At 37.0% G+C, this 25,878-nt stretch overlaps 1 protein-coding gene across 3 annotated transcripts in view; it reads left to right on the forward strand.

The window, feature by feature from the left end:
* The window catches only part of igf2bp2a (insulin-like growth factor 2 mRNA binding protein 2a), a 64,788-nt gene that overhangs the window by 25,714 nt on the left and 13,196 nt on the right, over positions 1-25,878 (forward strand). For 2 of the 3 annotated variants that reach the window (XM_055216133.2, XM_055216132.2), the window contains exons 3-10: positions 11,523-11,571; positions 14,252-14,303; positions 18,435-18,498; positions 20,660-20,947; positions 22,341-22,475; positions 22,557-22,679; positions 23,142-23,277; positions 24,353-24,487. In XM_055216133.2, coding sequence (XP_055072108.1) covers positions 11,523-11,571; positions 14,252-14,303; positions 18,435-18,498; positions 20,660-20,947; positions 22,341-22,475; positions 22,557-22,679; positions 23,142-23,277; positions 24,353-24,487 — 982 coding nt within the window. Of the gene's footprint in view, positions 1-7,015; positions 7,199-11,522; positions 11,572-14,251; positions 14,304-18,434; positions 18,499-20,659; positions 20,948-22,340; positions 22,476-22,556; positions 22,680-23,141; positions 23,278-24,352; positions 24,488-25,878 lie in introns of those variants that run through there. The other variant, XM_055216134.2, reaches the window with a different exon arrangement.

Below are 25,878 nucleotides of genomic sequence, written 5' to 3' on the forward strand. Positions count from 1 at the left end.
TACAGTGAGAATGAATTAAATGATGCAGAAATCAGTTGATCTAGTATATTTTAGAAGTTTAGCCTTCTGTGTCTTCCTGTGGCAAGTAGAGTTTTTTTTACTGCAATTTGGTCATTTTGGTTTCATTTGACTAATTTATTTCGACATTCAGGGTCAGTTTAGCCTGATGTAAACACTATGGGGCCGTTTCCCGGACAGGGCTTATCCTAGTCCCAGACTAAAATGCATGTTTGAGCTGCTTGAATTTAAAAACACCTTGTCCTGTTTAATTTTAACTAGTGCTGGGCAAAGATTAATCGCGATTAATCGCATACAAAATAAAAGTGATTTTTGGCATAATATATGAGTATGTGCTGTGTGTAATTATTATGTATAAATAAATACACACACATTCATGTATGTATTTAAGAAACATTTACATGTTTATGTATATTTATTTATATTTTTATATATTCTATATTAAAAATAAATGTAAAAAAATTATATATAAAACAATTCTGAAATGAATATATGAATGTGTGTGTGGTTAAATATACACAATAATTAGACACAGTACACGCACATATATTATGCAAAAAAAATCACTTTTATTTTGTATGCGATTAATCGCGATTAATCTTTGCCCAGCACTAATTTTAACATATTTCGTTGACATTATTTTGTCACACCTGTAGTGTTTTTGTAAGGTATGTTTGTAAAAACTTCATAAATAACCTAATATTAATAAGGCCTAATCCTGGATTAACCTAAACCCTGTCTGGGAAACCCCCCTATGATCAGGACTTTTAATTTTATCCTAAAATTCTATTATAATTCATTTCTAAATGAAAACTTTGTGTTTTATTGTTACAGCATTGCTTGCTTGCTTGCTGTGCAAATGGGTATATTTATAAATGAAAATTGCCTACATTAAATTCAGATGAATTTACACAAGGTTTTGATATTCGCCAAGGCATTTCTTTTATAATAATTGTAATGCATTGGGGAATATTCAAATAATCTTGCTGATTTTGTCTGGAATATGTGAAGCATTTATGAATTTACTTAACATTTGTGTGTATAGTAGACTTACATGTTAAACATTTTAAAAATCTTATTCAAGGGTGTTTTGATGAATGAATTTGAGCCGTAAGACATTGTTGTGGTTGCTGGTTATAGGCTGTTTTAAAACCAAATGAAGTATTGCCCTTACCATGACAGTGTATTCATCGCTCATTCTTCATTTTCTATTAGCAACCGTGCTAAAAAATTAAGTGTTGTTACTGTAGGATAACTGACAGATATTTAACAAATAAGGCAAACACACTTAATGGCTATACTGTAACTCATTGTGCAAAACATTTACCCCTCTTAAAAAAAGAAGTAAAGACTTCCAGGTTCCTTTATGTCTTATAACAGACTCATTACTCACAGCACTCAGTTTTAAGTCTGACTGTAATTGTTATGAGATTTATTGCTGTAGACCGTGGATTTGTTGTAACAGTAACTGTTAAGCTGTCAGCACGCTCGAGGACAGAATGCTAAAACTCTCCCTGAGAAGTTGCATTTTTAAATTCAACCTGTTTAAAGCGCTGCCCCTAAAAACAAAAAAGTGCTTCCTCCATGTGCCCATGAGAAACATCTGCCTCATGCACACTGCATAATAATGTGGGATCCCAACCGGGCAGGTGAACACGCTGCATTCTCATTAGTCTTTTCTCTGAGAGACAGAGCGACTGTGTGTGAAAGAGAGAGAGGCCAAAAGGGTGTGTACACGTCTGGCCTTATGGAGAAAAGACAGAAAGAGATATCGATGACATCTTTCATTTTGCCCATTAAAGAATTGTGGTATCGATTTGACCCGTGAGAACCAAAGAGTTAAGGGGAAATATTGCTGCTAGTTTTGCGGTGCTTTTTTGTCTTGTGACTTTTATGTTAATAGTGAAAATTGCGTGATCAGATTCTGTGTGGTTTGGCCTGTTCACACTGTTATAGTCACATATTTGACCCTGCATGTGAAAATCCAGCTGAAGTCATTTTTTTTGGTGGTTTAATGTAAAGAACATTCTGTAAAATAAAACCTTGATATCTTTAATATTGACTAAGTGAGGTCAAAAATTTTAAAGATTAAAAATCCATGAGTGAAATCAAACTTTGATGCTCTTAATCTCAGAACTAGATTGCCTGGATATCACGTGACTTTTGCCAGCATGGTTTTTTTTATAGAAGCGTAACAAAAGTACACAGTGTTCCAGTGACTCTCGTGAGAATCACTTCCTATCGGTAGTAATGTGGTGACATCTGAAGACGTCAATGCATTGTAACAGTTTAAGTGTAAGGAAGTCATTCGTGTGTGTCCTTCTAGATGCATCTTCAGCAACTTATCTAACAAGAAGGCTGACCCACTCATTTCTTAACATGTTAACCAAAAAGATCTGAAGAACCAGTGTTGGGGAAACGACTTTGAAACTGTAGTTAGATAAGCTTCAAGCTACTTGTCAGTAAACTGCAGCCAAGCTACCCATCTGAAAAAGTAGCTGAAAACTACTTTGATTTTTTTTTACAATGACATTACTTTACAAATAACTGAATATAATTGTTAATGAAGAATGTTTAAAGAAAATGGTTTAATTTGGGGTTTAAATCAATGTAATGTAATACAATATTTTAGTATTGTTTTAATTTGTGAACTACACAATATACAAATATTTATCTTAAACTGTCAGTCTGCGAATTTGCCAATGAATAAGCATAAAAAATAGAGAGCAGCAAAACATTTTAAATGACTAAGAAACACTTTTTTCAGCTATTTATAATAATAATTATGAATTGTTATTAACAATTATTAAAACAAACTATAATTAATTCATGTTGTTTGATAAACGCATAATAATTATAATATAAGTTATATCTGGATTTATTTTTCTGTTTGATTGACAGATTGCAAAGCAGTGGAGCAAACCCAACGTTATGTTCTTATATGTTGTTACAAAACTGTGGCAGGAAAGATTCGATTTTGAAATAATGGGAAAGAGGAATTCATCACTGTACTTAAAATAGAAATAGGCATTTGATATTGAAGCAATAAAGCGGGAGGATTCATTTCAAATGGTTATTACTCACTTGCAAACAGACAAATCTTTGGTTTGCACAGTAAGCTTTACTGTTTGTTTCTTTGGACTATACCCCGCGTTTATTTAGAAAATGATTTCACAACATCCAAGCCCAAGAACAAACATTTAATCTGGAAAGGCAAGTTATTCAACTAAACAATAGCACAGAACAGCAGGCTGAATAGATGTCTGTACACGTTAAAGTAACATAAACAGTTATTTACATGATAAACAATAGAGCATACAGAACATACCTGGGAGGCTGAATAGGCTAAATTAACACAACAAGCCAAATCAAGTTCAAAAAGGTCCCAAAGTCATTCTGCATCACTGTTGAATTACATAAATACAGGAGCAGAATATGCGGACTCTCGCGGCTGTAGACGGTAATGCTTTCTCTTGGTTCATATAAAATCATTTTGACGTATAAGTCACACCTGAACTTAAGTTCCAGGACCCGCCAAATATGAAAAAAGTGCGACTTATAGCTCGGAAAATATGGTAGATAAAATAATCTGGATTTGGGTTAATTTGATTAGAAATGTTTGAGTTCATATACATTTTTTTAACTATATTGACTTTTGATTGCAGACTCATCTGTGCTCAGTTTTGACAATCTTGAAATCTCACCCGAGTCTTTTTCTTAGTAAAAATATCTGAGACACATGCAACTTTAACCTTTTCCCCGCTATTGATAAGTTATCTTGTCAATTAACAGAAAACATTTTTGTGCCAATGACACTTACTTGACAAGTTTTTACGGTAATCTGTAATTCCGCTATTATCCACTAGATCTTACCCAATTTAGAAAAAAACTGAAGTAAAAATGAATTTACTAATTTTAAACTCTGCGTATGTTTTGATAATCGTTCTGAATCTGATCTCTAAAAAAATTCAATTATTTAGACTTTTTGCTCAAAATGTTGTGTTTTTGTTGTATAAAGAGAACAAATAAAGATTATGAAACATTTTTCTGTTCTTTCATTTGATACATTTCTTTGATGTATGTTTATATATTTATTAGGGCTGTCAATCTATTAACATTTTTAATTACATACTCTTTGATTAATTAGTCTAAATTAATCTTATACATAATTTTGCTGTGAAAGTATTAAATATTTCAAGTTAAATGAATCAATAAATAATCAGCATTAGTGACATTAAAGTTCAAAAACTCTTTTATTATTATTTTTACTATTCAAATAATGGCCATAACAATCAACAAAATGACCTACCGTAATATGCTATGGAAATAAATTCAAAAGTGCTTCAGGAAGATTATTTAGCAAAAGTTTAACAGTGCAATTGCAGGTTTTTTTTGTGCAATTGAACATAAACCTTAAATAAAAAATCAGCCCCTTTACCTTTGGTATTACGGGACGTGCTAGGTCGTACCTCCGGATTAATGTTAACTCCTGTATGCTTTGCATTGATGTGGTACTTTAGAGTGAATGAACTCTAAAGGTGTTATTTAAAAATTCCTTGCTGCAGACGACTTTATTTTTATCATCACTTCCATCAGGCCGTTTTTTATAAGTAAATATTGCAATCAATGATACAGTCACCACCGGCGTGTTCTCGTCTCCCTCCTTCATTTAACAGTCGAATGGTGGCTAGAACGTTTACAGGTTCAAAGGTCAATACGGAATGGATTAATCGGCGTTATCTTTTTACGCGTTATTTTTTTTAGATTAATTAATCAAAATCAACGAGTTATTTTGACAGCCCTAATATTAATAGAAGACAATTTCCTATGAATATCACAAAAAATGCTGGCGGGCAACTTTAAAAAAAAAAAGTCTGGCGGGCAATGAGTTAAGCAAAAGTCTTCTTGCCACCCCATTTAGTCCCATTAATGTCTAGGTGAAATATTAAAGAAATATGTGATTATTGGTGGTGCTTATAGTATAGTAGTGTGTTGATTGTGTCATGTTTTAGCGTGATACAGAGTTTTTTCATGGCTTTGTTGTTGCATCTCTAAATACATTTGAATTTAAGCAGAGCGCCATCTTCATACACATGCAGATGCTGCATTGTTTTGCGCTGTATTTGTAAAATCTTGCACCGAAAAAAGAAAGGTCCCGCACACTATCCACTTGCAAAAATAGAAATTGCTTTATTGCAACGTTTCGATCTCTCAATCTTCTTCAGGCATCAAACATATATTAAATATATAGGTCACTTCCGTGTATTTAAAAAGTTATCTTACATACACGGAAGTGACGTATATATGTAATATATGTTTGATGCCTGAAGAAGATTGAGAGATCGAAACATTGCAATAAACCAATTTCTATTTTTGCAAGTGGATAGTGTGCGGGACCTTTCTTTTTTCATTTGTCAATATTTGGACTTTCGTGTCCTGCTCTCCTACGCCCCTATCGTACACAGGTGTGCGACGTTGATGTGATTAATATCTTGCACTGTACATGGCACTATAGTACAACAACACAAACATATTTTTCACATTGATAATCAGGTAAGTAGTTATTTTAATGAGAATGCCTGGTGGAACTGTAAGAGCAAAGTACGTTGTAATTTTTTATAAACCCTATCAGTTCAAATCTTTATTCACTACACCACAGCACTACTTAGCATTTAAGGAAATGTGGACTGCCACATTAAAATCCCCCATCATGGGTGAGTAAAGTTAAAAAGTTCATTCCAGTGTCTCCAGAACTACGTTTCCACATTTTTCCAATCTCTTCTCCATAATCTCTTTGCATCCAAGAAAACCATGTTGGAAAGAAAACACGCAAATATAGATGCTTCTTTATCATGGAGCTACTGGGGATGAGGAATTCAACCCAGGCTTTTTACGTTCCTGTGCATCCAAAGCTATAAAATCTAGGAATGTAAGCTTTTTAAAGCGTCTGCTTGGCTTCACAGACCAAATACGAGACATTTGAAGTAGGATTCTATTTTATGCATCTAACTTAGGGGGGAGCAAATGTTTCTTAAACTTTTAACAAAGCTCTTCTTCTGTTTCGAATCTGTTTTACTCTTTTATGAGGCCACACTGTGGGATGTATAGGACAGAGATGGAATATTGGCCGTCTGTGGCTTGCAAGCTGCGAGTCGTCTGATGTGAGTTTTGCACTGTGTGTGTGTATGTGTCCTGCCACCCATATGGAGTGGAGCCACTATGTCTCATCTCTGGTTATGAGTGCATTTTTTGTTTCGGTAAATGGTACTTATCATACACGTTTGCTTCCCCTGTGAATCTGGTGTGTGTTTTGTTAAATGTAACATTAAATGGCCATTGTGTTCGTCTGTGCTGCTTTCCCATCTAATTGGCACCTGTGCCTGCATGTTGGCTGGTCGGCAAGAGGATTAAAGCTGAATATTTTAGTGCTAAAGAGAAACAATATTAATGAATGTTTCTGGTGTGATTGTTAGACATTTGTATTCATTAGCATTGTTACCAGGGCTCAGGTGAACCTACGCTCTTAAAAATAAGGGTGCTGGTGATTGGGCAAATCCAAAACCGCTCCGAGTGAATTGCAACCAAATGTGGTATTTTATGCTTTTATGACTGGCAGTGTTTTTTCACTGCTTGTTCTTCCGTACAGATTGCAGTCCACTTCTTGTCTTTGTTGTGTCCACAGAAAAGAAACGTGAGGTATGCCTGCTTTCCTCAAACTTTATTCTCCAATGGGGAACAGCTGAAAGGTTTTTGCTCCGTTCGACACGGCATCAGACGCCTCTGCTCACGTGCCCGTGGCTTGGTGATTTATGTATGGTGAATAAAATTTTGTCTGGCTGACAGCGATGATCGGACGGTGGTCGTGAACAGGTCTGAGAGGTCCTGGCCTAAGGTGAATGGTCCCATTCTGACCCGTCCGCTGCACGACACGCTAAGCGGTGAACGTTCCTTCGCACGGTCGGCGCGGATGTGAGGATCTGTATGTGAGCGCGTGCATGCCGACAGGGTTTTCGAGCTCCTGCGCTGCAGCTGGCTGCTGTAAATATTAGCTTTTCAAATGAACGTGGCCACCCTCAGATATTCAAAGGCAGAAATTGAGCAGCATGTTTTTTTATTTAGTTGTCTGGCACCCTTTTCTAAACCAGCAGCAGACAGCTTGGTTGCGTTCGACAAACATAAGGTAAGCAGCGCATTCAGACTGCATCTTCTAGTGCTGGTGGTTTTGGACTGGGGTGAAGGGGTCTGTGAGACTGGTTGCACAAGGGCATTGGGTTCAGCTCCATTACACATGAATATAAACAAATACTGGGTGAAGAGTTTCGAAAATAACAAGCTAATAAAGCTGCCCCCTCCCGATGGCACATCATAAATTGATCCTCAGAGATCCAAAACTTCTCCATGTTTGCTTGTGAGCTCATTCGTAGTTTCTGAGTGCTTTTATGTTTAAATGGCGGCATGCATGTATTTATACAATCTGCTGAAGTGTTTTTGAACTTTTTTGATACTATTAATAGGCACAGTGGGGAAGGCACAAATTAATAGGACTCAAAACATATCAGCACCATCCATGCATACGCATATCCATTTGCACTAACCTCCAAGTCACACAACATGGTATCCATGTGTATGCAAATGTGTTGATGGGTTTATTAAAGGTAGACACTATTGTGTGTCTACCGAAAAGTGCTGAGGCTTAGCAGGATCATCCAGTGATGGGCAGGGCGTGTGCATCTGAGCGAGTGTTCGTCCAGGAAGGGCTCAGTAATCCAGTGCCACCACAGGCATGCTGAATATGAGGAGCCCCTGAAGAGTTGTGGAGAGCACTGTCACTTTTTCCACCCTAGCAGGGTGGAGGAGAGATGGAGGAGAAGAGAAGGAAAGAACATGGATGGTTTTAGCGGTTAGAAAGCGAAAGAGCGAGAGAGACAGAAAAAAAGGCCGTCCACTTGTTGCGACGTTGGCACTTGAACCTCAACACTGGTTGCCGCATGGCATGAAAGAGCATTGAACCATCACTGACATTCCTTCCTTGCCTTAGAAATCAACCCGCAATCTCTCTCTTGCTTTTTGTAGAAAAGAGACACACTTTTATTATATTTACCTTTTAAAGACCTTTAAGACCTTTTGATAGCAGAGGCATTTATATGAAAAAATATAGCAAAATTGTTTTGTGGTGTTTAACGCACATATAAATGTTACAGAACATGTGCTTTATTGAATGAAAGTAAAAACGATCGAATTCAATAATTAAAACGACAGAAATGAACTACATTGAAAAGCCTCGGTGTACAATAAGGGACATGCGACATTTAAGAGTGGTGGGTATTTCAAAAATTAATATAAATTATTCCCATGCATCGATTTGAATGTTCAACATTTGTAAATCCAAATGAATCCATATGGAATATAATCCCGACAGTTTAGGATACGATCTTTGAATTTTAAAGTCGAAATTATCTTATTTTTACACCGCCGCGCTGGAGGCATAGCAAACTGAAACAAAACTTTAAAGACACAAATATTACGTTTACGTGTAAAAATATTTAAATGAAACCCTTCAATTGAAAGGTCCACTAATAATCGCCTTAACTCGAGTTTCCATGTTAGAATTTAGAAATATTAAAAACTTAAGCAAACAACAACAAATATGTTTTCTTACCACTCGCCCATTGTAGCAGTGAGAGAATTTGGCCATTGATAATTTAATATTTATATGCTAATGAATTAAATTATGTGTGTTTACAAGGCGGAGTTCTAAGAGCATTCAGCTGCGCACAATTTTAAGATCATTTGTGATTCATACACCTGGAAACATCTGGAAAAGAGGCGTATGCACATTTTTTTGTGCGTACGTACCTTTTCTCTGAATCACAAGTACGATCATTTCAGAAATGGTCTTAGATTAAATGTAGGATAGTTCCTACATTGCACTTTTATAAATGTGGCCCCAGGTTCATGATTGGTTTGAAGACGGACGTTGTCATCACCTAACGGAGGAGATTAACAGAATTGACATCTAATCACAAGGAGAAACCTCTCGCAATACTATGGGACAAAAATAAACTTTAACCTGCTAACACTTGAGCTTTGCTTTGTCTTTTTTCAGACTTAATTGAACTAGAATAGAAGCAGTGTAATTGTCCACGTTTGTGTACAACAAGTTCAAGCTACACAAAATAAGGAATTATGGTGCAAACAACAAAAACAGGTCTTAGGAGTTAAATAAGAATAATACACATTTTTTTGCAAAAACGCCATTACGGTCTGGGCCAAATGTAACTTAACTAAATGATATTATTGTGTCTACAGCAAAAAGTCTGTCAGCTGATGCAAAGATAACATTTATTCATGCATTTGAAAGGTTTAATCTGTCCATTTTATTGACTTATCCACTGAAGAGTTGTAGAAGATGGATACACTGAAGCCTTTCCCACCATATCTGACTGCTAGGCATTTTAAACACTGAATTTTATTTTGAAATACTGTTATTTAAAGGGGACATATCATGAAAATCTGACTTTGTCCATATTTAAGTGCTATAATAGGCTCTCCAGTGCTTCTATCAACCTAGTAAACCAGTCTCTGCAGGCACGTGAACAATTAGGTCATTGAAATTTGGCTCCCCTTGTGATATCAGAAGGGGATTTTATTATATAATACCGCCCCTTAATCTGCACTATCCAACCATGTCATTCAGTGTAGAGAGAAAGAGAGAGAAAAATAATTGACAGCACAATTGTGTTTCAATTTCAACAAACCACCATCATTGTGATCAGCTCATTTGCATTATAAAGGACACACCCAAAACGGCACATCTTTGCTCGCACCTACAAAGTGCCAATTTTAAAATGTTATAATAAATTATCTATATGGTATTTTGAGCTAAAACTTCACATATGTACTCTCAAAGATTTATTTTACCTCTTAAAAAGTCTTGTGAAATAATCCCTTTAATACTTTGTTTTGTGTTACAATGATAAATTCCTACAAATTAGAAACAACAAAATAAGCATCTGCCATTCATTTTTTAAATTTATATTTAAACAGCAGTATATTAGAGAATATTAGATGTCCACATTTTTTTTTATTTCTAAATATATTTCTAAATATATATTTAAACAGCATTATATTAGAGAATATTAGATGTCCACATTTTTTTTTATTTCTAAATATATTTCTAAATATATATATTTTTGGATTTCAAATTAAAGTTTAGACAGCAGTATGAAAATGTTTTATTTGTAAAGTGCTTTAAATTTCTTTCAAAGAAAAATGATCACACTACCTTTTCTCGGGCAGAGGCAGAAGATATTACACTTACTGAGCATATCCTAAATGAATGTCATTTTTTATTAAACTATTTTGTGTAGACCTCTGGTCTACCCTATGTAATGTCAGAATGAAGTGATGGAGGTTTGGATGTACTAGCCGAACTGGCACGAACTACTGGGATATCCCAAATTGCCCCTCCTCAACAGGAGGCTTAGAAGAATTGACAGTTCACAGGCCACAGGGAAGCCAAGGGTGATGCGTCTGCTACAGCCGAGGCTTACACGGCGTGGAAGAAGTGTCACGGTTTACAGAACTGTGTGAGTGCTAGATTTCACGTGGAGCACAGCTCTCTACTGGTGTGAAAAATTTCTCAGGGCAGCTTTAGTCTGTATTAAATTCCCTTTCTATGTTTGTTTTCATCAAAGTCTACCTGTAGAAAAGAGATATAATGAACGTTGAAAGCACCTCTCACATGTCTCGTTCTTGCTGTCTCTCTGCTGTTTGAATGACTTCCCCCGGCCAGCTCGGTTCCACTCATTTTAATGTAGTTGTTAACAGCTTGCGGTGGAGCGGTTTGTGTGGCTTTGGTGTCGGTAAGCTTGCAGGCTGCTGGGTAGTGTCGGACCCGACGAATGAAGGAGAGCAGAAACAGTCTCGCTGGCGAAAGCGAGTGAACGTGGGACCTGCTCACTTAAATAATCCATTTGAGTCACTCGCTCGCTCATACGCTCTCTCTCTCTCCCAAGCATGTGTCATTGGATAGGTGCCCGCAGTGAAACGTTGAGGATCGCAAATTTTATAGTGATGTTTTTACATGACAAAAGTGGTATCTGTCAATAAATGAAAGCACATTTTTTCAGGGCATATATGTTGTTTTATAACATTAATGTCATTGTTCATATTAATAATCATAAAAATGTATAAAGGTAAACTGTGCCAAACTTTTATCTTAACTAAACTTTCACATCACAATGGTCACTGTGGTTTATTGTTACCTGCGTCATCTTTGCTGAAAATTGCTGATTTCCTTTTTACCACATCTCTTTCTTTCTCTTTCTATTTCTCTACCACACTCTCTCTTTCTTTCACTTTCTGTCTATGGTCCCTCATCATCTCTTTAACTTTCAGTTTTGTGTCTCTTTCACTTTCTGTTTTTTTCTCTCTCTTTTGCTTTCTTTGTGTCTCTGCTTCTCTTTCTCACACACTTTCTGTTTTTCCCTCTGTCTCCGCAGGAGTCGGAAGATTCAGATCCGGAACATTCCTCCTCATCTGCAGTGGGAGGTAAGTGTGTAAGCGCTTAGTGTGTGTGTGTGTGTGTGTGGTCAGGATTCAGTGTGCATCTTCTGTAACTGACAGTACACATTTCGATGCTTGAGAATTTCCCATCCGTATACACACTTGCACTTCCTCTGCAAAACACATCCATGTCCGGGCACAACAATAAGGGCGGACCGATTGGCTCAGTGCATGTGTATCTGAGTGATGAGCCTTGATGAATTCAATGACAAAAATCCTTATGACGCAAACACAGCAAGTTTTTTTCTCAAGTTGTGTGAAAATCTAGACTAAAGACTTATAATCTAATTATTAGATTATTAGGAGCAGGGTGTGATTGCTGGGGGGATGGGGGGATTATCCCCCCTCTTGTCTTTATATCCCTGCCTCTAATTAATTATTTTTATCCTCTGATTTATGGTTAATAAACAGCCATAAAAAAAGTTAATTTAATATACTGGTAAGTTAAAATGCTACCACGCAATAGTGCAAACAACACTAAAATCAGGAATGTAGTGTTACTGTCAGCGCTTCCGCTCCTGTGGCAATAGGTGACAGGTTATATCATGATCCTTTTTTAATCCATGCCCAGATTTTCCAAATGTCACTAAGTACCAAGTTTATAGCGCGAAAACAGCCAAATAATAAATGAAAAGGATTCCAAGCAGCATATCATCGTATTTTTACAGAACCAAATCCAAGAAATAATACATGAGAAAACAAATCCAAGAAATAATATATGAGAATGAAACAGCAAAAACTACAGTCAATGGGATCGAGGGGAACTCCCAGGATGACACAGGAAAACAAAAAAGTCTGTCATCAAACAGGCTATTTTCGAAGTCTGACATCTTGTCTAAGTAGGCATATATAGCCTATTTATTGTTTTATTAAGATTGCGGCGTGCATTGCATTTTTCCTATTAAATTAAAAGTATTTTTTAATGTCTAGCGCAAAGCATAAAGAAGGAATGCATTCTGCACTGTAAAAAAATCCGTTAAAAACTGTAAAATAATACCCGTAAATAATAACTGTAAAATACTGGGCACGATAAATTACAGAAGTTTTCCATAATACAAATTTTTTTCCTGTAATTTTACATTATGCACAGGTTAGGTTCCGTAATTGTTTTATTTAAGGTGCCGTAGAATGGACAACTGTATTTATCTCGACATAGATGAATATTAAGAGTTGTGTAAATAGTAATGACATATTGTGAGCCTCAAACACCACTCTTAGATGTAAACCTTGTGCATGCAAAAGACCTCTGGATAACAGGCCAATCTCAACATAACATCGACCATGACGTTACAGTCAAGATGCACGCCCCAACTTTAAATTAATTAATTACAATGTGGTTACAATGCTAAAACCAAAGTGATAACTTTTGAGTTAGCACTATATGCTAGCGTTTAGGCTAAATTATTGATGTTACAGTTATGTTTTGCAGTTCCATAATGAAAAAACAAACAAACAAACTTACAACTCAGAAACGTCCATTTACAATCTCCAAACAATTGATTATTCCTCAAATTCTGTATCTTTGTCTGATGCAAGGCTGTGTCTATTTACACACACACAATCAGAGCAGAGCTCAACATTATTATTCATGACCACTTCAAATAAGGTAATAATAGACCATTTTATTCTAAAGGCAAATCCTAGGGTTGTAAATGGACATGTAAACAGTCTCTGGGTAATTTTTGCACTTAATAAAGTCACATTCCTTCTATGTAGATATCAGAGAACAATTTAACAAATTATTTCAATGCATTCTATGGCATCTTTAAATTTCTGTAACAGATGCCAGCTAGTCAATAATAGCTGTGCAGTAAAAGTAAACCGCACTTCCTAGTTCCTACCTCAAGAATTGCTCTGGTGACAGACGTTATCATGGCTTTAGTCTTCTTGTTAGAGCGTCCGACTCTCATGCCAGACCAGAGCGGTTCGAATCTTGCTCAGGGCGGGTGCGAATAGGACTGGTTACATTTCTATAAATATTTTATTTCAACAGTTACATGAAATAGCTTAATACTCTGAATAATCAATATAAGCCGGTGCTTAATATTTTATTTTTAATAAATAAACATATTTGAAAAACATCCCCCTCCGATTTTTTCACAAATCGCACCCTGATTAGGAGCATCAAGGAATCGTAGATTTAATTTCAATCCTTAAAGGTGCAGTGTGTAAATTTTAGCGGCATCTAGTGGTGAGGTTGCGAATTGCAACCAACGGCTCAATCCACTGCTCACCCCTCGCTTTTGAAACACATAGAGAAACTTTATAAAAAAATTTGTCCGTTTAGTGCTTCTGTAGAAACATGGCTGCACATAATGGCGACTTCCACGGAAGGGGACCCTCTGTGTATCTAGATAAAACGTCTCATTCTAAGGTAATAAAAACGGTTCATTAAAAAGGGGTCTTTATACACCCCTGATAATATAGTTTTGTATATTATTTTGCAGTTTTGTCAAGAGAGCCTTTTAAAAATTACACACTGCACCTTTAACATGGCTTTAAGCAGTCAATATTAAAGATATGAAGGTTATATACAGAGTACTCTTTAGGATGATTTTATGTAGAAAACAGTAAATCATAAATAAATAAATAATTTTAGCTCGGTTTTCACAGACAGGGTGTGTGTGTGAGTACTGTATAACTTATAATACTCTTCTCATTGCAGGTCTTGGATGGCCTTTTAGCACAGTATGGTACTGTAGAAAATGTGGAACAAGGTAAAGACTTCACCTAAAATATGTTGAATAAAAACATACTTTTTGTCTTATGTCAGCCACCCATTTATAAAACAATAAAGAGTCTTTTCTTTCAGGGAACGAACAGACCATGTCATATACAGTAACACATGTGCCGATGTACCCATGTGGCTGCATATAATTACAAACAGACTGAACTACAGAGACAATGTGTGCATTTGGATCACACATTATCCTGACTTAAATCACATCAACACATGCTAGCAAAAAAACAACAACAGTTTGGAGGTTGTAATTGTGTGTGTGAGAAAGAAGTGGAAGTTATATGGGCAGGGTGTTGGAGTGTGAATGAGAGGAAGTTACAGGCAGACAGTGCATGAGAGAGATGAACTCAGTGCTCTGGTCAGAATGAGCAGTGTGGCGGAGCGGCAGCATGTGGATTGAAGTGGGAGACTGTGGCAGGACTCCAGCTGTAATGTGTGTTTTTTCAGGGAGGTGCGGCGTGGTAATGTGAAGGTAAATGTAGGTGCCTGCGGTCTATCTCTCTCATATACAGTACTCCCAGTTGAGGCAAATCACCATTTACACATGGTTTTAACATGTGTGTCATGTGACCACTTATTATTTAAGGGGAGGGACTCCCCTGATTTGGAGGCTCACCAGAGTGAAGGGAACCCGAAACAAGAATGTTTTTGGATGCAATTTTTTTTGTAATTTTTGTATGATTGTATGAATTATGACATGATTTGTGATTTTGTTTTGGAAAAAATAAATGTTACGGCATATTTGTGTCTGTCCATAACACGTCCTGTCTGGCAGGAAGCTTTTGGTGTGTAATCGATGCATTATGTTTTTATTACACTTCCTATTCCTATAAAGTATAAGTAGTTTTGGTACGCCATCCTGTTGTTGCCTGTTGAAAAAGAAGAAAGCCTTGTCTATCCTTTATCAACTGTACAAAACATTTGTATAGACTTTCTTTAGACTTGTATTGTCAACATTCACAGTGAAACCTAATTATGTCTAGGGATGCACAATATTATCGCCCGAAAATCGGCATCGGGCAGATACTGAAAGTTATGCCAATATTATTTACACGCAGATGTAGAGATGTGTTGGTATAGGGATGTTGCTAGGGGTGTTAACAATTGGATCATGAACAGTTAAAGGAAAACACCACCGTTTTTCAATATTTTACTATGTTCTTACCTCAACTTAGACAAATTAATACATACCTATCGTAAGTATGGTGGCACAAAATAAAACGTGGCGGATAAAAAATGAGAACTACACTCACAAAGGATTATTAGGAACACCTGTTCAATTTCTCATTAATGCAATTATCTAATCAACCAATCACATGGCAGTTGCTTCAATGCATTTAGTGGTGTTGTCCTGGTCAAAACAATCTCATGAACTCCAAACTGAATGTCAGAATGGGAAAGAAAGGTGATTTAAGCTATTTTGAGCGTGGCATGGTTGTTGGTGCCAGACGGGCCGGTCTGAGTATTTCACAATCTATTTAGTTACTGGGATTTTCACGCACAACCATTTCTAGGGTTTACAAAGAATGGTGCGAAAAGGGAAAAACATTCAGTATGCGGCAGTCCTGTGGGAGAAAATGCCTTGTTGATGCTAGAGGTCAGAGGAGAATGGGCTGACTGATTCAAGCTGATAAAAGAGCAATTTTGACTGAAATAACCACTCGTTACAACCGAGGTATGCAGCAAAGCATTTGTGAAGCCACAACACGCACAACCTTGAGGCGGATAGGCTACAACAGCAGAAGCCCCACCGGGTACCACTCATCTCCACTACAAATAGGAAAATTAGGCTACAACTTGCATGAGCTCACCAAAATTGGACAGTTGAAGACTGGAAAAATGTTGCCTGGTCTGATGAGTCTCAATTTCTGTTGAGACATTCAGATGGTAGAGTCAGAATTTGGCTTAAACAGAATGAGAACATGGATCCATCATGCATACACTTTATGCCCCTTAGTGCCAATTGGGCATCGTTTAAATGCCACGGCCTACCTGAGCATTGTTTCTGACCATGTCTGTCCCTTTATGACCACCATGTACCCATCCTCTGATGACTACTTCCAGCAGGATAATGCACCATGTCACAGCTCGAATCATTTCAAATTGGTTTCTTGAACATGACAATGAGTTCACTGTACTAAAATGGCCCCCACAGTCACAAGATCTCAACCCAATAGAGCATCTTTGGGGTGTGGTGGAACGAGAGCTTCGTGCCTTGGATGTGCATCCCACAAATCTCCATCAACTGCAAGATGCTATCCTATCAATATGGGCCAACATTTCTAAAGAATGCTTTCAGCACCTTGTTGAATCAATGCCATGTAGAATTAAAGCAGTTCTGAAGGCGAAAGGGGGTCAAACACAGTATTAGTATGGTGTTCCTAATTATCCTTTAGGTGAGTGTAAATTGTGTGGCGGAAGAGCACTTAGTTTGCAGCACTTCAACCTTGGGCGCAGTAATATTAACAGACGTTTGAGTGAGAGGGGGAGTAGTCAGAAGTGATGATGTTACTGCGCTGCTCTTCCGCTATACAATATAGTTCTCATTTTTTATCCGCTTAAAAATCGCCACGTTTTATTTTGTGCCACCATACTTACTCGTGTAACTACTCATGTAACAGTCTTTAAATAGGAAAAACATGGAAGTGTTTGGTGACTTCTAAATTCATCCCTGTTTGGATCCTAAGGAATGAATTGGGTTAGGCTTTTTTTTAATATATACTAATTTTCCAGCTCTGCTAATTTTCCAAATTATGCACTGCCCGAAAATAGTCCCCTTGGTTACTTTCAATAGCAGGGTACTATTTTCGGGCAGTGTGTAATATCACTACGCCTGCTGCAGCCATGTTACATCAGCAAAGTAATTAATTATTACGCCAGAATGAGAGTATAGTTACTAGCCATATCTGCCTAGAAAATCGCATCTTTGAATTTTTCGTCTGCCTTAGTACACAATGTAACTACAGAAGAGTCAAGTTTAAATAGGAAAAATATAGAATCTCTTGGGTTATTTTTAGTGTGATGCTAATGGTCTAATCAGATTCAATGGATTGTGCTAAGCTACAGTATGCTAAAAGTGCTAGCGCCAGACCCGGAGATCAGCTGAATGGATGGTAAGAAACAAATGTTTAAATATAGGGGAGCTGGAAAATGAGCATATTTTCCAAACAAGTGGAATGTCCCTTTAACAAATGAATGTACATAAAAAATCCAATATTGTGCATCTGTAATATGAGCAGTCATAGTCCACCATGACACTTCAGTTGACATTCATCAACTCATAGTCATGCCTCAGAACAAGCCCACAGTTTCCTACTGGTAAATACAACTTTGTGGTGGCACATGTACACTTATCTCGTAAATATTATCATTTTGACATGATTTAAAGGCAGCTGTCACCAATTCTTTAGACTTTATGATTTGATGTTTTTTCATTGGTGACAGTCGTTGGTTCTGAGATTGATCGCATAAGCTGCCTCATACTGGGCTTGGTGGGTCTCTTCTTGTGTGAAGCATTGGATTTCGGCCCAGCCTGTCCCACTCAACTTCCTCCAGACAGACTGTCTAGTTCTTCAGACACACAACTCCATCTAAGCAATAAAGAGGCGGGCTTTCCTCTGATGTGTCAGGAGCGACTTCTGTCTGTAATTATTGAAATGGCTTTGAAGAAATGTGGCGAAATCTTTGTTCAGCTCATTTATTGGTTTTGTAGCTCAACTTGTACAGCATGGTGCTAGCAACAGGAAGATAACCGGTTCGTTCCCAGGGAGCACACGAATCAATAAAATGTCTTGAAATGCGAAACGTACCCTTCATACAATAGAATATAATACAACTTGACCTTTAACAGTTTCAGAGCTTAGTTAGCAGGAGAATCGTGCATAGCTGTATATAAACTTTTGTAATGAAGAGTGCTGTGAAGTTCACATCTGACTAAAACACAGTAATCCATGTTTTATATGCAGTCACACAAGTGGGTTTTCACAGCACTGTGTTTGTTTGTCAGAATGAACCATGTGAAGCACACAGTCACACTGAGATACCACTTCTGAACATACTCTCTCTCTCACTTTTCCTTCATTTGCTCTTTCTCTCCTTCTCTTTGAAGTTAACACTGATACAGAAACAGCAGTGGTGAATGTCACATACTCAACAAAAGAGGAGGCTAAAATGTAAGCGACCAATTAAAAGCCTGATTTACTCTGCATAAAAAAACCCAGGGGTCATTTGTGTTACGCAGTACATTTTCCTGTTAACATGTTACTGTGTGTCTTAACATATTGGACATCATAATCTCAACATTTTTAAGGATGAAAATCAGTTCATAATCGATGAATTCAGATTTCAAAAGCCACTTCTGTCAAAAATGAGATAATGATATTAACCAGATGCTCTCGACACATTATACGTTCATCAAATACTTTTACTTCAAATTCGTTTAATCCTGGCCATAGGCCATTCAGAAATACCGCTTTGTTGGCAGAATCCGCTAAAAGCAAGCCATGTCGATTTTCCAGCAAAGTCCTTTAAGTGCACAGAAGATTAAATAGATGAACGAAGGTGCTCGAATCAAGTGTGGACCACATTCACATTTGCAGCGAAAGACAAAGTCAAATTTGTTAAATACCAGTGAAAAGTGACATTTTGTGAAAATAAGGCATTTCAGTTACTAACTATTAAGCCCTATTAAGCAATATCTTTTGAAAACACTGTTCTTTTTGTGTTTTGGCCAACGTGATCTGCCGTAAGGTCTTACTAATGCGTGTATATTGTACTTCCTGAGTCCCATTTATTCTAATATGGATGTTTTTCCCATTCGGCGGAATAAAATAATTAAATCAAGACGAACCAAATCTGGCCACTGTAATATCAGTATCAGGTAAGAAACTCAACCTAATTTTGTTCCACTCCGGAATAGTAATGTTAAATAATGAAGATAATAAATTGTTATTAATCATGATTTCTTCTTCTTAAGGATTAAAGCAATATTTCAAACATTAAAAACAAGCATATCCAGAACATGTGAGCTTCTGCAATGCGCAAACGCATGAAACAGACACTCCCATCTCTGGAATAGCCTAATAATTTTAGTTGCATCCGAATTTGTACATAAAATTACAGACTTCGTGGGGGACATGTTAATACTCAAACGACGTTTTGAAACCGAATAGTACTTTAGATGCACTTAGAGGGTTTTGCATTTGATCTTCCCATTTTTTAATATCCCTACATACACTAAACTTTGTAATTTGTTGAACTAACAAAAGCCCAGTCCTTAATGACATCATCCTTTAGTAAGTGACATCATCATTTATGGTGGGAAACAGCAGCACAAACATGTGCAAGTATGGGTATGCATTGACGTCACTTTTTCACGTGACCTCGCCCTGTTGAGTGGCAAACGTTCAACAAAATGGCTGGTTTTCATAGCGACTGCTGCAAAAATGCCAGTAAAACTGACTATTATCAGCTTAAATTGAATTTAGTCGGACTTGATAGCAGAGGTGGACAATACTTAGTTACATTAGTTACATTTTCCAAGCATCTGTGCTTTATTAGGGTGTTTGTATTGTGAAAATCTTTACTTCACTACATTCTAAAGCATAGAATCATACTGTAGTGTGTATTCTTTTATATTGGATATTAAAATTTATTTAATACCTAATTACATTTAAATTGTGTAATTTTACTTGAGTAAAAGTATGTTAATGTACTTAAATATTAAATGTAAAACAAAAACTCGTATTTATGAAATGTAATAGAGTAAAAATAATGATAATATGCTTTGGAATGTATGTTTTCCAAAGAAAAACATGAATAAAATACAAATACTTGAAAAAATACGTTTAAGTAGAAAGTAAAACCTCTGGTTGATAGTGACCCTAGCAGCTTATCAACACACCTGTGGTCTGTGGACGTTGGAATGAATGATCAATTTATTTCTCCTGTCGGTGTTTTTGTCAGTCTGTAAAATGATAGCTCTTGTTAATCTGTTAGTACAGTCTATCGCACAACAGCTTTTTCTCATTTCGACGCATTTTCACTGATTTCACACTGTATACTCATTCTGCCGCTCTGTCTTTTGCCACTCAGTGGGCGTAACCGCAGTCACTTTTGCCGAAGGTGACATATTCATAACATATTTACATAGAGGCTGGTCTGAGTTCGACTCTAGAAATGCTTCCTTAAATCACAACACAGACTTTTTAATAATTTGTTAAAAGTAACAGAGCTCAGTAGGTACTGCATAACAGAAATAAACCCTGGTACAAACACTGTAGCATTTAATTTCCATTGCATTCTGTTGGTAATTGTTCCCCTCTGTTTCTTAAGAGCTGTAGAGAAGTTAACAGAAGAGAAGTTTGAGGATTACTCCTTTAAAGTGTCTTATATATTGGATATGGATGCTGCTTCGCCTCTGCCTGCGACTCGGAATCGTCGGGGTGGACGGTCATCACGGGAACAAGATTCCCAACCGGGGACCTCTGGAGGCTCCCTGGGGCTTCGTCAAAAACAGCCAGACTTCGCTCTGCGTATGCTGGTGCCCACACAGTTCGTGGGGGCCATTATTGGCAAAGAGGGGCTTACAATCAAAAACATCACCAAACAAACACAGTCTAAGTAAGTGTGAGAGTGTATTGAAGAGCCCATGTAAAATACCTGTGCTTCATAAGATTCTAAAGAGATATTGTTTTAAAAAAATAAACACAACAAGTTGTTAATACAATATATAAACATGTGCATTAAAGGCAGGATAGGCAGGAATTATCTAAAAACTGTTTTACAAATTAGTTAAAACTGTCTTTATATACCAATATATAAGTAAAATGTAAGTACTCTGAAAAAGAGAGTATAAAACTTGAGTGTCTGTAGACCTTTGACGACTGTTTTAAACACAGCTCATTATTTCCATTTGGGACAAAACAAATGATTGGCTTGCGCAACTATCTCTCTATCGCAACCATGGCACCACCCCTGTTGCTACAGGATCTGCCCACACATGCGCACACCCGATTGATTTGAACGTGCACAAGGCACTCTAGGAAGAGCAAAAGTACGGCAGAAAAAGAGCATTCAGAACTAACAGTACCTGCATATGCATTTAGCGAAGGCAAAAAAAAGGAATAAACGAAGAAATCAAACGAGAGTGAATATCGCGTGGCATTTCCCCGAGTCGACGATGTGGTCGTGGTATTGTCTCCGATGTGTAGTCCTCATCAGAGTCAACAATGCTTTTATCACAGAAACTCTTACATGCAAAACACATGTTATGAATCTTCCACGAAATTCACCTTCATCACAGTGTAACTGATGGTAATAAAAAAACGTGTATCAATGCAACCTGTTTTTAGCTTTGTCTTATAAATATAACTAGCTTGTTTGTTACCGGATCCAACAAAATATTTTTTAAACTTTACCAGTATCGATATGCTAGATTAATAGTGAGTACTAAAAGCCATCCTATTTGTTTATATTCATAGTGATAAAGTTAGGTGTATTATTACATGTGATTGTGACATGATGTTACTACATGCACAGTGCTCCTTTCTGTCCGCTCGTCTCAGGTAAATGCTTCTCCCAGCAGAGCCGGTCAGCGTCGCGCGTTCATGTGTTTTGGGGCATGTGTTTAGAAGAAAATCAGAAGGGAGGGGTGGAGTAAATGGAAATAATTAGCTGTGTTTAAAACAGTCATGAGAGGTCTTACAGACACTCGATTTTTATACTCTCTTTTTCAGAGTACTTACATTTTACTTATGTATTGGTATTTAAGACAGTTTAAACTTATGTTTTAGACTTTTTTTAGACTTAAACTTGCCTACTCTGCCTTTAAATATGTGCTCAGTGATAGAGCATTGCGTTAGCAGCACAAAAGATCATGGGTTCTAACCAAAATTCATTGACTGGGTGTGTATCAATCTGTCATGCACATATCACTTACATGCTAGATGGTAATGATGACTATCATGATGTTTTGATTGATCCCCGTTTAATACTTATTGATTGATTCTGATAGGGTGGACATCCATCGTAAGGAAAATGCAGGAGCCGCAGAGAAGCCGATCACCATCCACTCCACACCTGAGGGCTGCTCGGCTGCGTGCCGCATGATCATGGACATCATGCAGAAAGAAGCGGATGACACAAAAGTGTAAGTCTAAATCTTCTGAAGCTACTCTTTGTGTTTATCTCACAGGGCTTTTTATTCACATCTCTGGTCTTGCTTTTGTAGAACTGAAGATATTCCTCTGAAGATTCTGGCTCACAACAGTCTGGTCGGAAGACTGATCGGGAAGGAGGGCAGGAATCTGAAGAAGATCGAAGAGGAGACAGAGACCAAGATAACCATCTCCTCGTAAGTGTCTGATGGTCTTAAACATGCACTCATAGCTGGTAGCTTATGGCTCCAAAAGATGTTGGCTTGTTTTAAAAGGAAATGTTTTAAGTCAAATTACTGATCATAGCAAAATCATCTCATACAGTAGCAGCTTGACCATCCACAGCACAGAGTTCCCAAATATTACTGTGTCAAAGTTTCAGCTCGAACCTTCTGTTGCAGGTGAACTTATGTGTTTTCTAGAAATAAAATGTGGCTTGATACGAGACACCCAATTATACCAGACCCCTATTGTCATAGCTTAGCTGTACCTATAAAAGCAGCTTCATTCAAAAATGCTCATTATCCCGAATTTCCCTTCAAGCTGGGCACTTGTGCTATCTCTATAAAATCACTGTTTCTGCTTTCTTTTCTAATTATTTACCTGTGGTTATGCTTTCATTTTTGCTCTTTCACTCCTGTTGTTTTTTTTTTGTAAAGTTTACAGGACTTAACTATTTATAATCCAGAGCGAACCATTATAGTCAAGGGGAGTATTGAGGCCTGTTGTAGTGCTGAAGTGGAGATCATGAGGAAGCTGAGGGAAGCCTATGAGAACGACGTTGCTGCTATCAATGTAAGTGGTTGGTTTTTGGTTGAATGACAGTAATGATTTCCATCTATTTTGAATACTCCACCTTCAAAGTCACAAACAAGAGATTCAGAATGAACACTGATGCACTAAACACGAGAACCTCATTTTGTACAATTGTGAGTCTGGCGTGAGTCAGCGTTCTTTATATGACGGGGCTTTTATGGGGTTCATTTGTTAGCTGGTGTTCACCTAATAATGTCTGTGTGTGGCTTTATGGGAAACGGCCCTGACTCAATTCATCCCATCTAGCGCAATGAGAGCGCACTGATACCACCATTCACATGACTTTCACCCTGTTTATACTGATGACATCACTGCCTACATGACATCATCATTCTGTGCCGCCAAAAACTTTTTGCATAAAAATGCTGAGTGCTGAGACCCCCTTCATCTTGAATGAGTCATTTATTGTAAGGAAAAGGCCAACTACACAGATCAAATGAAGCCCTTTCATTTATACTCAAACATTAGACAGTCATCAGTCTGGCATACTTTAAATTATTCATGCTCAGATCAAGTGTTTTTGTGACAGTTTCGCTTGTAACTGTGCGTCAGTTGATCCTGTAACCTTCTTTCCCGTCTCAATGAAATAGACAGGCCAGATGAACCAGGCAGAACAGAGAACTTGATGAGAAATGACTTTATTAATGAAATACCAGACGTATGAGTCCTTAAGTGCTCGGTCGAGAGTAAACAGCTTATAAACTTTTTATCTACAAAGCGCTTGCCAGATGAAATGATGAAACGGGTCGATGGAGCCACCTAGCGTGACAGTAGAGATATTGCAAGACTTTGCTACTTAATGTAAAAAAAAAACATCTTGGTAAGATTGTCAAGGGACCGTGTTTGTTTTGTAAGGTTTTCCATATGCCCATAGTCCGTTCACAATGTTTTCAAATCATCTGAGGACATTGCACTTACAGTGCTTTCAAGATATACATTTTATGAATTTTGTGAGTTCCTGGGGTAAATTTTTTTTTTGAAAACGTTTAGATCTCAAAGTAGTCTCAAAGTTAAAGTTGTTGTCAATCCATGACGTTATTGCTTTGTTTTGTAGCAACAAACCAACCTTATCCCTGGGCTAAGCCTGAGTGCACTGGGCATATTTTCAACTGGCCTGTCAGTGTTGCCACCAGCTGCCGGGCCCAGAGGCGTTCCACCCGTACCTCCAACCGGCTACAATCCTTTTCTTGTGAGTACAGGCCAATGTATGGACTACATTGTATAACTAGTTATTTGGATGTTACAACCTGAGCAATGGAATTACATAGGGTTGCATGATTCTTGCTAAAATGTGAGTCACGATTTTTCTCCGTGGGAAATGAGGTCACGATTTTCTCACACGGTTCTCATTTTTTCAACAAAAACATTTATTGCACTCAAGTAAAAAAAATGTGCTACACAGGATTTTCATAAATTAATTAAAATAACTAACTTAAAATTTGTTAGCTGTTAAATTCAATTCAATTCAGTTTTATTTATATAGCGCTTTTCACAATTCGTAATTGTTTCAAAGCAGCTTTACATTAATAGAAGCAGGGAAAAACACAGAAAAATCGACAGACAATATAAGTAGCAAAATACAGCGGCTATGAATGAACTTTACAAGCGAGCGTATTAATAGTGTATCGTATACAAGGGGGTGCTAAGTTAAGCATAACAAGTTAAACATAATCAAAAATTTATTGACATTAATAAATAAAAAGAAATAAAATAAATATCATCTGTGCTTTTTGTACACTCAAACTGACCAACCTTAAAACAGGAAACCTTTAAAACACGATGACACAGAGGACGTTTCTCAATCTGAAGGCTGCAGCCTCCAGAGGTCGCATTTCTAAGCTGCATCTGCATTCAGTGTGTGTGTGTGTGTGTGTGTGTGTGTGTGTGTGTGTGTGTGTGTGTGTGTGTGTGTGTGAGCAAGTTTAACTGACGTTGTTTTTATGTAAATGTGTAAAAACTTGAATGCTGCATACCGTAAAACTTCAAATAATGTTGTTATTACACGAACTAATTTGTTAAACACATTCAAATTAAAAATAAAACGTAATATGTGGTAACCTCCTGCTGTCATGCTGGAACAATTAAATTAAAAGCCTGTCTCTTATAGACGCCTGTCTCTTTTAGACGCCTGGTGTGATGATAGGTTTGGGAAAATAAAAGCCCGGGCTATTATTTGAAGTTTTACGGTATACAGGGAAATACTGTAAATGCAAGTGAATTGCCGTCATTTAGAAAGAAAATCTCATTTATGGATGAATCAATATCGTGATTATTTTTCCGATTAATCGTGCAGCCCAAGAATTACATTCAAATTTAAGAATTGGGGCCCTTTCAATTTAGGACTTGGAATTTAAATTGAGATGAAAGGAAAATAAATTGACTATATTGAAATGCTAAACATTTACAGAAGAATTTCTTTATTTTGACAGTGTCGCCTCAAAGCACAGTAACTTAGAAGAAAAATATATTTCTTGTTAAATGTGCTAAAATATATCTTTCTATAAATTGCATTTCATACATTTATCATCTGATGTTTCTAAAACCTTCCCACTCCTTATGTTATGTGTAAAACCTATATTT

Source organism: Misgurnus anguillicaudatus, chromosome 17 (assembly GCF_027580225.2).
Source record: "Misgurnus anguillicaudatus chromosome 17, ASM2758022v2, whole genome shotgun sequence".
In the NCBI taxonomy this organism is placed as follows: domain Eukaryota; kingdom Metazoa; phylum Chordata; class Actinopteri; order Cypriniformes; family Cobitidae; genus Misgurnus; species Misgurnus anguillicaudatus.